This window comes from Electrophorus electricus, chromosome 8 (assembly GCF_013358815.1).
Source record: "Electrophorus electricus isolate fEleEle1 chromosome 8, fEleEle1.pri, whole genome shotgun sequence".
NCBI classification, from domain to species: Eukaryota; Metazoa; Chordata; class Actinopteri; order Gymnotiformes; family Gymnotidae; genus Electrophorus; species Electrophorus electricus.
In genome coordinates this window covers 19,397,367-19,409,738 of record NC_049542.1, presented here as the reverse complement: position 1 = coordinate 19,409,738, position 12,372 = coordinate 19,397,367, and the positions used below count along the sequence as shown (strand labels likewise).

Genomic DNA, 12,372 nt, shown 5'->3' with positions numbered 1-12,372 from the left:
TGTGCAGGGGTGTCTGTGGGGATGATGAAGTATATCTGCCTGATGGTGCAGGAGAGAATGGCGCCCCCATGCCTGATGGCTCACCTGTTTGCTTTCCCAGTTCGTGTACCTAGAAATGAGTGTTGACATGCATTACAGATATATTGCAGGGGAGGTGGAGTGAAAATGCTTTGTGGTGGTAAATAGTTTGCTGGCTTGTTTGGAAGGAAAAAGATGGCAGTTTTGCTGCTTTTGTAGTGTAATCCAAGTTACTTTACAAAATGCAGGAGTTCAGAAGTGCTCAAGATAGTATAGTATGCCAAAAACATTATTTATAAATACGTACAGATAAAATTCACACACAGCATCTGTTCATGCTGAATCTCTATCAAATTGTGATATGAAATAGTTAGCATTGGAATAAATGGGGTGTGTGCATGTCTGTGTTTGTGTGCATGTATCCAAGCACATGTGCCCAAGCATGTGTATGCTCGTGGCAGTCAGGGCTGTGTGAACAGATAGGTTTCTCCTCAGCTAATATTCCTCTGCTGTCAGTCCATCCAAGACTCTCTTCTCCCACCTCAATCTCAACACTAAATATTGTCTCTGAAGGGCAAAAAGGGCATTTTGACATTTGTCAATCAGTCCAAAAGTGCTCCAACAAGGCTTATGGTTAACCTTAAGGCCAGTGTTTGTGCCTCAGTCCCATGGTAGTGTAGAAAACTTTCTGAAGAGTTTGATGTTTGCAATGTGCTAATTGGTGAGTCATGCAGTATTTCATTGGACACTAAAGGAACGGACAATGTCTTTGAGGATGGCTGAAGATTGCTGGCAGGTGGCACATGACAGCTCAAATGCTCTGGTGTGGAGTAACTAGAAGACCTGGTGACCTATTCATTAAGATCAGAACATCCTACGCCATGCACTCGCCATCCCATCCCAGCCTGGCTGGAGACTCGGCTGGAGAGGGGATGCTGGAGACTCAGATGGAGCAGGGATGGAGGGATTCAGATGGAGAGGGGATCGAGGGATTCAAATGGAATGGGGATGGAGGGACTCGGATGGAGCAGGGATGGAGGGACTTGGATGGAGCAACTTGGCGGGAGAGGGGATGGAGGGACTCTGATGTAGCGGGGATGGAGGGACTTGGCAGGAGAGGGGATGGAGGGACTCGGATGGAGCAGGGATGGAGCAGAGATGGAGGGACTCTGTGGGAGAGGGGATGGAGGGACACGGATAGAGAGGGGATGGAGAGACTCGGAAGAAGATGGAATGGAGGGACTTGGATGGAGAGTGAATGGAGGGACTTGGATGGAAAGGGGATGAAGGGACACAGATGGAGAGGGGATGGAAGGACTCGGATGAAGTGTAAAGCTCTTAGATGAGAATGGCTTTGATGATTTAGAATTTAGCCCCTTAACTCCCATTTCTTCTTGGACTACAGTTACATCCTTATTTCCCTGATTCATGTGTTCTAATCCCACTTTAGAATTTGCTAGCCAGTGCAGTGCAGGTGCCTAACATGCAAGAGGAGTGTATTATTTTGTAGTTGTGGATAAGCAAACATTTCCATAAGGGAAATCTAGAAGGGTTTAGAATTTCTCAGAGATGGATCTTGCCAAGCATATGGACATTTCAGCACAGCCAGATGGGCTTAGTTAATAACAGGGATTGTGTTTCATTGGTTAAGACCATCTAGATAAGCCTGTGACATGGTGGGGTAGCATGAAGTGCAGGATGTAACAGAGATTTACAGCAAGCTACAGTCATGTGAAAAACAAAGTCCACCCCCACAGAATTTTACGGTTTTACATATCAGAACATAAAAAAATAATCTGGTCCTTAGCAGGTCTTAAAATTAGATAAATACAACTTCAGATAAATAACAATACATGACAAATTACATTGTGTGATTATTTATATAACAAACCTATGTCAAAATGCAGAATCTGTGTTCGACAAATTAAATATACCATTACACAGGAGTTAAGAGGGTAAGTAGAAGACAGGTGCTGCTAATCAAATGCCCTTGATTAACTGATCACAGCAAGTGTGGCCTACTCTATAAACGAAAAGGTTTTACTGGACTAGAGCAATCAGTCGTGTGTTAACACAATCTTAAGGTGAAATGACATCAGTGATGATCTTAGAGAAACAATTGTTGTTGCCCAACAATCTGGGGAGGCTATTTACAAACAATTTGAAGTCCATCATTCTACAGTGAGATTATTCACAAGTGGAAAACATTCAAGACAGATGCCAATCAAATTCACTCCAAGGTCAGAAATGCTCAGAGAAATTTCAAAAACAAGCTGCATCTTAGTTAACATGTTAAATGTTCAAGTTCATGACAGTACCATAGAAAAAGTTGTTCCTTGTTTTGGAAGGATTGCCAGGGGAAAGTCTCTTCTTTCCAAAAATACATGCCAGCAAAACTTCAGTTTGCCAAGTTCATCTGAAAAGTGAATTCTTGAGCAGTATCCTTTGGGCAGATAAGACCAATGTGGAGATTTTTGGCTATACTTCAGAATGCCATGTTTGGTGAAAACCAAAAACAGCATATCAGCACAAACACCCCATACCATCTGTCAAGCACGGTGGTGGAGGAGTGATGATTTGGGCTTGTTTTACAGCTACAGAACCTGGGCTCTTAGAATACCAAAGTATTCTAGAGTCAAATGTGAGGCCATCTATCCCACAGCTAAAGCTCGGTCGAATTCCTCCAAAATTCCTCTAAAACGATGTGAGACTTCTATATGACTGTATAGTCATGTAGAAAATTATTAGATAATTGCTGCTAAAGGTGGTTGTACATGCTATTGATTCCTGGGGCATACTTATTATTTCACACACAGATTCTCCATTTTGGCTTAATTTTTGTTAAATAAATAATGACTCGGCAGAATCTGTTGTGTGTTCAACTGAGGTTGTATTTACCTAATTTTAAGACCTGCTAATGATTTTTGTATGTCCTGATACATGAAGCCATAGAATTCAAAGAGGGTGTACTTTGTTTTTCACATGACTGTAAAAATCACAGTGTGTTACTATGTGGGTTGCTCCAAAACGTAAGAGTCAAGAAGCACATCCTAGATCATTCCAGAACAAGGCTTATAAAGTCGAAAGTCATGGAGGATGTTTATATCCTCCATCGTAGCACTGTGAGAGCTGTGTCCATATTACCTGTGTCCTTTGGCCCTAAGAAAGATGACTCACCCTCAGCATGGGTCCTCTATGCTCCCCCAAGGAGCTCCGCTGCTCACCACATAGTGACCTTGCTATATCCACCGGAAACTGTGTGCCAATGTTGAGGAGGCTTCTGGGAAGAAAGAACCTGCCTCGCATGACCTAACTGACCAGCTTGGCATGTTTTCAGAGGAGGCCTATACTGACAAAGAATGTTGAAGGACACGGGAGGTTTATGCACAGGTGATATGTTTGGGAAGCTTGTGGAAGGTTATCAGAAGTGTAGAATTCAAGAGTTATTTATGAGTGACATTTTGGTTTGGGTATCTGGTTTGTTACCAGGCATGGCCCTGAGGAAATATGTAATGGGGTTATGTTGGTTTGTGGGGGGTTCCAAGGGGATGCTGGGCTCTTAGATTAAAGATGGATTCTGCCTCGAGAGAAAGGTTCTGGAAGAAGGTGGTATTATTATTATTAATAATAATAATAATAATAATAATAATAATAATAATATTATAGTTTGCATACCAACCAGCTAGTGATATGCCTATTAACCTATTAACACTGAAGTATTACATTACATTAAGTTGTTGGTCTACAGTTTAGTCATAATGAGTGAACAGTTCTTGCTGACACCCACCTGAGCTGCCACAAAACACACAATCTTCTTTTCATTCATTAGAATGTGCTGATCTCTGCAGCCTAGTTTCATTTTATAGACCTCCTCAGTTATTTGTTTGCTTTTGGAGAGGTTGTGGGTTCCTCTGATGAAGTATTCAGGCTTCTGAATTGGTGTGTGTGTTCTTCGGGGAAATGTATGTGTGCATTGCAGTAAATCAAAGTTCATAAATCATACTTATATAAATGTTTTTGTAATCTTACTGATGCTACAACAGAAACTTCAATAAATGTTGAAAAATTAATATCAAAGTTAGGAACTACAGAAAATGTGCTTTCAGAGAAGTGAAAAAACATGGTGTAGAAAATGCTTTCTTTTCCTTACATTGGCTAGAAGTTATGTCGTATTTCCCTATTGTTGCATTTCATGCTAAGCTTGTGACATAATTTATAAATAAGATGTTCAACTAACATGTTGTATACCAGATTTCTTCTTATAACTGGATTTTTGTAATAGACCAGGCTTGAATTTGGATGTTTTGCACATGTTCCTTTTATTTGAATATATGAATCCAGCATGAATCTCCAAGTAACAACGACCCTCATCCCCTCTTTCCCTACAGTCCCCAGTCACCCTTGAACTCATCTAACCATGCAAGAAGGAAACTGCTAGATTCAATCATTCTAGCTCTTTCAAGTCATAGTTGCTTGTAAAGCCACAGTCATGTGCAATAAGCACACGGGGCCGTGTCTGCTTCTTTCCTGGGCCGCTAGACCGCCAGACTCCAGTGTGCTATTGGCTGGGTTGCCCCTCTGCTCCCAGTGCAAGCTCCCATCGCAAGTTCCCATCACCCCTGTAGGCATCATTCATTATGCCTTGAAGTTTCAATTTCTGTGGAGCCAATGCAATTACTGGCCCTGTGAGGCTGCCCACGCATGCCGCTCATCCCCCACTTTTGCTCAACGTACTCTCTGAGCTAGGCTGAACACCTCAAGCACCTGTGAGCCATGGCACAAGATAACCACTCTGGTTTTGCATTAAAGTGGCATTTTTATATGCACCATTTCATTTTCAGCTTCACCGCTTCCACTTATGAACACGATGGTTCTTCTGCCAGCTTTTATTACTCACACGCAGAACTTTATTCTCCCCTACATGGACTCTCCAGTTCAACTCAACGTGAAGGTGTGCGTCTTGCTCCCAACACTAAGGATGCACTCTGTAATCCAGCCAGCGCGCTTCCCCCAGGAAAGGCTTTAAAGAACATTTGTAGTTCACATGAATAGTGAAAATATTTGGGACATATCCGGCCTTATAAAACGAGCTGAATTGCTTCACAGCAAACTTCATATTGTTTTTCTTTTTGTTTATTTTTAATTTTTGTGATGTTTCAGTGCTCTAGTGAGCTGTAAATTGTGAAATGTACTTTATTTTTATTTATTTATTTATTTTTGCTGGATCCCAGTCATTTACCAGACAAAACACCTCAGGATACTGTAATGACGTTTTGTGTCTTTGTGCTGAGTGATCGGAGAAGCTTAGGATGGAGGGCTGTGTGCATACTCACTGGAACAGCATTCAGAGCTATAGGTGTAAACCTGCTTAGCAAGTGTGTACAGCAAGTGTGTACGTAACCTGGCAGCTCTCTAGGTTTAGAATGAAGGTCCAATTGGTCACGGTGTGTTAGTGTTAAGGCATCGTTTTTGCCTGATAAATGCTATCTTTGAGAGTTGACTGTACCCGTCCGATTCTCTTATCTGCCAGTGGGGCTGTGGGGTTGTGTAATTGTTTACTTACTGCTACGAGATGAGGATATTGGTCCTATAGCTGTGGGTTTGAATAAACTCAAGTCAGTCAGTCAAGGCAGCATAGCTGGTTAGTACCTATCTTGTATGATATGCAGAGGTTTAAAAAGTTGCTTAAGTGTAAGAGATATGGAAGGGTTTGTCGTGCACATGATTAACCCTGCGTGTGTCCACTTTCTCTATAGCGAGTGAGAACTGCCACGACTTCCACCCCATGTTTTTCACTCATGATCGCTCGTTCGAGGAGTTCTTCTGCATCTGTATCCAGCTGCTCAACAAGACCTGGAAGGAGATGAGAGCCACATCTGAAGACTTCAACAAGGTGAGGGCATCACCAGGGCTAATGCAGCCTCTGTTTCTCTCTCTCTCTCTCTCAATATTACACACACACACACACACACACACCCTTTGGGGGGGGGGGGGGGGTGTCACAAAAAATAATTAGCCATGAATTTGGATGCTAATTTTAGTATGCTTGAAATAATGTGGATAAAATAGCCACACTGCAATGTTTTAGTATTTTATCTTAGTGAAGATGCAAAGAGAAAATACTAAGTATGAGAAGACATTCCTCTCATCACTGATTGTGGTTCATCTGTGATTCTACAGTGCCTTGCAAAAGAATCCAACCCACTTAAGTCATTAGTTTCATCTGAATTACTAATGACACACATTGTCACAGACAGTATTTTTATTGTAAACTAATGTGCTCTCAAAGTAAAATTTAAAAGTTAAACTGTATTATTTATCAGCAGAGCTTAAAAAAAACCTGAAAATGCTGATTGCACAAATATTCAACCCCTTCAGACTGGTAATTGGTAGAATCACCTTTTGCTGCAATAGCAACTTTAAATTTGTTAAAGGTTCCAGAGGCTTTGCACACTGGTGTAATTTTTGCCCATTCTTTATGGGAGATTTGCTCCAGGTCGATCAGTTTTGTTGAATTATGGACAACGATTTTCAAATAGTGCCACAGATTGTCAGTTGGATTCATATCTGGACCTCCGCTTGACCACTGTGGAACATTTATCTACCATGATATTTGCTAAGAAATGGGCAGTCTTAGGTTTTCACCACACACTACACAATTTAATTTTGTCCAGAAAATTCAATTTTTGTTTCATCTGACCACAGTTTTAGCTGGGTCACACTGATGTTTTCTGGCAAACTACAGTTGTGCTTCAATAGTTTTTTGTTTTTGTTCCCCCCCCCGCCCCCGGCGTCTTTCTAGCCACTATAGGCTGGTTGTGTACAGAGCTCTTAATATCATTGATTGGTGCACTTTCACTCCGGTCTCAATCACTGAAATCTGTAGCTCTTTCAAAGTGATTTGTTGACCTCTCAGTGGCTTCCATTTCAAGTCCCCTTCCTGCACTGAATCTCTGAGTTTTGAGGGTGGCCTTTTCTGGGTAGAGCCTGGGTGTGATCATGTCGCTTCCATTTCCTTGCCATTGATCTCACAGTGCTCAATGGGATATCCAAACATTATTAGATCGTGTATTATTTGTATGTATATGTATGTAGCCTTTTCCTACCTTATGGACATGTAGGACACTCTGGACTTGGTAAGGATCTACACCATGGTAGAGGAGGAGAACATACTGTCCTCTGCTGGCTGGCTGGCTGTGGAAGGATGCAGTCATGGAGCACTTCTGCTCTGGCATACACGGCAGGACCAAGTGCTCTGCATGACTTGTTAGGCCTGTGCTCATTAAGTCATAGTTTGAAGGTGACACAATAATTGGGTTTAAATGCTAATTCAGCATTTGGCATCCCTCTCATCAGTTGAAAGAGGTAGAACAGTTCTGCCACTTAGTGATGGCTGTAGTGCTGAGAACCAGGCCTGGCTTGGATGGAACAGGTGGAGGACTCGGGGATGGTATCAAATCAGACAAGAATTAAATAAACTGTCTTGCAAAAGGAATGAAAAAGAGTCCTCTGATTCCCCCACCCCATTCAGTTGTGCTGTGGCATCTCAAGTAGAGCATAACTGGGTTACAGAAGAAGGTGCTTGTCTGCACTATTAGATGCATGTATTGAGTGCATGGCACTCTTGGTGGATAATGGAAGGATTTTGTATACCTTATGTGCTGTCAGAGGATCTCCCACTGCACTGCTGGAAAACTACTTGCTGATACAGCACTGAAATACATGCATATGGTATCCATTTTATTTCAAGAAGAGAAAGGTTAAAATGTCATGGACCCAATCATGGTAAAGTGAAAAAGTCAAAGAATAGATGATTTCCAGATCTGTTCTTGTCTAAATGTTTGGATTTTTTGTGTGGGAGGTGAAGTACAAGAGTTTGCATACTGGTGTAAAGGCCCAGTCAAACATGCAAAATGACAGTAAAGCATATGATCAAAGCCTTGTCTGTGATCTCTGCAACTCCAGTATTTTAGGATGAATATGTTTGAAAGAAATGTTTAAAAAAAGTAATGCTACTCTGTCTTCATCCACCACTGTGTGGCAGTTTAGTTTGACATTCTTGACAAGAGTTTCACTACTCCTTGCTTTGTAGTCAAGTAGATTCAGTAAAGAAGAAGTGAGGTACAGAATGCTAAGATGATCCCTGTTTTGTGTTATCACTCATTTGTCAAGAGCATGTTTTATTAATGAAGTCAGTTCCATGACTGCTGTGTAACTTTTAGTAAAGTCCCTTTACCACTATCTCTCTCTAGAGTTGGGAGAGTCAGGGTGAGCGCCACCTTAGGGGACATGGGAGAGCACCTCTTGACTCTTTTCATTCTCTCCCTGCCGTAATGTTTTGTGTGGGAAGTGAAGCCTGCGCGCGCACACACACACACACACACACACACACACACACACACACACACACACACACACACACACACCACTTAGAGACCTACAGCAAAAAAGTGATGTTACCTAATTCTGTAGAATGCAGAGTGTACATTATCCGCAGTGAGATTATTGGGGTTGTGTTCTTATGTTAGAGTATTAAAGCTATGTTTGCAAAATAGGATTAATTCATATAAATTAAAAATAATTAAAAATTGTCATATCAAAATGTATCAAAAGTTGCAGTCAGTTTAAATTAACATTATAAAGAATTATAAGATGGTCAGCACAAGAACCTTATTGCAGTTTACCATGAAACATTTAGGTTGGCTTCTATGTCTATATATTGTCCTTCCATTACAAAGACTAATAGTGTGTGGTTATTCTCATTTTATGTTTAGTAATTGAGGGTAGAATATAGTTAGTAATGATCATAGAATAAACAAGATGGAGTGCTTATTTTTGCTTAGATTTATATTGTGGCTTTTGGTCCAGTGAACATCATTCTGTCATCTGTTGTTCCTTATGCAGTCTCCTATTGACATGCCATTGTCTGCGTCCTCCATTTTGTGGGCAGTAGGGGGCCAGTCAGACATTCTTTACAGCAATGTTTATGAGACCTGTTTATGGATGAGTGCACACCCTTACTTTCAAAAACGCTTGTGTACACTCACATGCATGCGTGCACAAACACACACACACACACACACACACACTCTCAAACATGCAAACTCATAATTCTACAAACATTATACTCAGTCAACTCTCCCTAGTTCTCTTTCTCTATCCATCTCTGACTGGTGCATCATATTGTGTGTGTTTGTGTGTGTGCATGCATGCGTGTGTGCGTGTGAGTGAAAGAATGTGTGTGCAGTGCTGAGGAGGGAAAGAAGCTGATCTGATCTCGTTGACGTGGATGCTCTCAGGGCAAAAAATCTGACAGGCAGTTTCGCCTGTTTCCATGGCGATTGTATTCTAATTACTCCAGCTTCTCTGTGACAAGATGGAATGCCTATTGTGTGAGACAGACTGAGAGAAAGAGAGACATGGAGAGACAGGAAAGAGAGAGAGGGATGGAGAGAAAGAATGTTTGCTCACATACGGCTGTTCTCCCTCCCTCCCTCCCTCCAGTTGGTGACGAAAGCAGCTCCAACACCTGAGGGCAAACTGCTGCCCTGCAAGGGAGCAGAGTAGTAGTGATGTAGCAGCTCCGTTTAAAGCTAGCACTCGTACTCCTATGCCTGCCCCTCCCCCTTCCCTCCTCCCAAATCCCCCCTGCTCCCTGCCATGAAGCCCATGTGACTCCCTCTCCTGGGCTCCCATTGGTTCAGCCCCTGCTCTGCCTGCCCAATCGCACTGAAGCGCCAGGATGTGCATAAGCGAAAGCTGCTGGGTGACGCTCCCCATCTCCAGAGCGCTGCTCCTGTGGAGAGGCATGAGCAGGCTTCGGCACGTTCTGGCCAGTGGCTAGTGCCAGCTCCAGCTACAGCAGCAAGCAGCAGCACGCCCAACCCTGCCCAGGGAATCTGTCGCCCACCGCGCCACTCTCTCCCCTCCCCACCGTCTGCCTTTGCCCACCTGCCTGCCCGCCTGTCCACCTCACCGGCTGGCCACCCGGCCACCTGGGGCTCCAACGGCGTGGAGCCCAGCTCCCGAACATGGAGGTGACGATGACATGTGAGTACAGTGCTAGACCCTGTAATCCCAGTGTGCCCCACCACCTCCAGACACGGTGGATGGAGAGCGAGAAGGACAGGAGTATGATTAAAAGAAGAGATGATGAAGGGGGGGAGGAGTGAGCAAGAGAGGGGGCGGGTGATGGCTAGGGGCTGGGCGTTTGTTTGTGCCGTCGCCTGGCCATGGACAGATGGGGCAGGCTGGGTCTGGGACTGAGCATATCTTGGCTGCAGGCTTTGTGTGGGGCTGCCAGTAGTAATCAGGTTAGAGGCAGATTTCAGCCTGCGATTTAAAAGCCTGTAATGTAGAGCGAGTGTGAGCTTTGGCCATGTGGACCATTTTCTCAATCACTTCGTTGCGCGTTAATCTGTGGTTGTAGTAGCTATTGTCTGATACCTGAAAAGTGGAAGGAAGGACTGGAATTCAGTTTGCTTGAGTGTGTAACACGTGTGGAATTCCATACTGTATAATAGAACACATTTGTTTGTGTACTCTTAAATTTTTTTTTTTAGTTAATGCTCTACATTTGCACATTGTTTTTGCTGTGCCAAGAATCCTGCCTAAATCCAATATTCAGAAGATTCTGCGGATTATCAAAGAGGAAAAACAAAAACAGCCTTCACTCCATATTGCTTGGATACATGAGGGGTTTGGAGCATGCTTCTTGGTGCATGTTTTGCTTGGTCGACTTAGTAACGGATGATGATTGATAATGGTAGTACAGTATGCGGTATTTAACAAAGGGAGTAATTTGTGATATCAATGTGAACCTATATATGAATCTATATACAAACCTATACATGAACCTATATATGCCCCATGATGACTAGGGACACAGAACTGCTTAGACCTCAGTGAAGCTCAGCAGTCTGCCTCTTCTCTCCCTCGGCTGCTTTTTTCTCTCGTTCTTTTTTCTTTTTCTTTCATTCTTTCTCTTTTGTGTTTTCCTTATTTGCTGACTTCTTCCTGTCTTTTCCCCCTTGCTTTCACTACCTCCTTCTATGTCTTGTCTGCCTTACCATGTCAAGTTTTGTAAAGTTTTCCATCAGTATCAGCATTGTCATTCTCATCTTTGTCTGCCTGTCTGGTCTCACACAAACACAAGACCATAGCCTGAACATCTTGCTAGACCACTGAAATAGCTTTTGCTGTGAAAGTAAATCTTTTGTATTTAGTCAGAAAAGCATGTCTAGCCTGGATTTGGGAATTGCTTTCTTTCTTTGGCTGTGTAGCTATTACCGATGTGGACTCACTCAGCCCAGTAGCGGAAATGCATTGCGGCGCACACAGCTGAGGCCCTCGGGTGTCTTGTTAGTCACTCAGTGTCTGGATCTGCTTTTGTCTGTGAAACAAAATGCTATAGAGGCATGGATTATTGAAGCACTCAAAAGGCTGTGCTTTAAAGCCCAGGTAAATTTATATCTGGGACTTCCAGAAAAGTCTGTTTGAAAATGAACAAATGTATGCCCTAGTCATCGGTTTCTCCTTTCATATGAGAATTAATCTTGTACTTCAGTTTGTTTCATGAAGCCTATAGTCATTCAAATCATGTATCAATCCCACCAAAAATAGTATGTTTTACCTAAAAAGATTTTAAGACCAGCTCTGACAGATTTTAGAGAAAATGACACATTTTAATTGACTAATCGATTTCTAGATTCACTTTTTACTGAAATGTTGTATAAATCACTAGAGAATTAACAGCATTTCTGAAGCATGTTAGCAGTGTTACACATATGGTTTAGAGGCTTTAGTATGAATTATTGTGCATTGCCACTTAAGCTGTTGTTATGAAGTTACTTCATAATGGAAAAATTGCAAAATTGAACGCTTTACTTTGTGGTTACCTGGAATACTTAGTACTTGATAATGTGGCCATTTTTGCACAGTAACCGAGTGTATTTGTGTCTGACAGTAAGGTCCATTGCTTTGAGGTAGTGCGTTATTAAATGATATATAGACGCTGGAACTGGAAATAATGTCATTACCATGTGAGTAGTGATGGGACTATGTCCTCCTTTTTTTTTTTTCTTTTTTTTTCTTTTTTTTTTTTTACCCGGTTCCCTTACAGCATCATCACACTCTAACAAACAGAATATATTCTGAGCCAGCGAAAAAGATGAGTAATGAGAAGAAAAAAAAAACAAAAAACCCATTATATTCATGACTGCAGTGACAGCTTGGTTGGCAAATGCATTCTCTGGCTGCCCATGAATTGATTAGCATTATGTGTTCCTGGATGTGCATTCCCTCCACCTCTTCCCCAGTTTTAATGACTGCCAGGTTGAGGTCAGTGTCACAGGC

At 42.3% G+C, this 12,372-nt stretch overlaps 1 protein-coding gene across 9 annotated transcripts in view; it reads left to right on the top strand.

Moving 5' to 3' along the window:
* elmo1 (engulfment and cell motility 1 (ced-12 homolog, C. elegans)) overlaps positions 1-12,372 on the top strand; it is a 60,380-nt gene that overhangs the window by 34,633 nt on the left and 13,375 nt on the right. For 6 of the 9 annotated variants that reach the window (XM_035528870.1, XM_035528874.1, XM_035528875.1 and 3 more), the window contains one exon: positions 5,775-5,911. In XM_035528870.1, the coding sequence (XP_035384763.1) occupies positions 5,775-5,911 (137 nt within the window). Of the gene's footprint in view, positions 1-5,774; positions 5,912-9,835; positions 10,069-10,311; positions 10,332-10,412; positions 10,736-12,372 lie in introns of those variants that run through there. The other 3 variants (XM_035528876.1, XM_035528878.1, XM_035528877.1) reach the window with 3 other exon arrangements.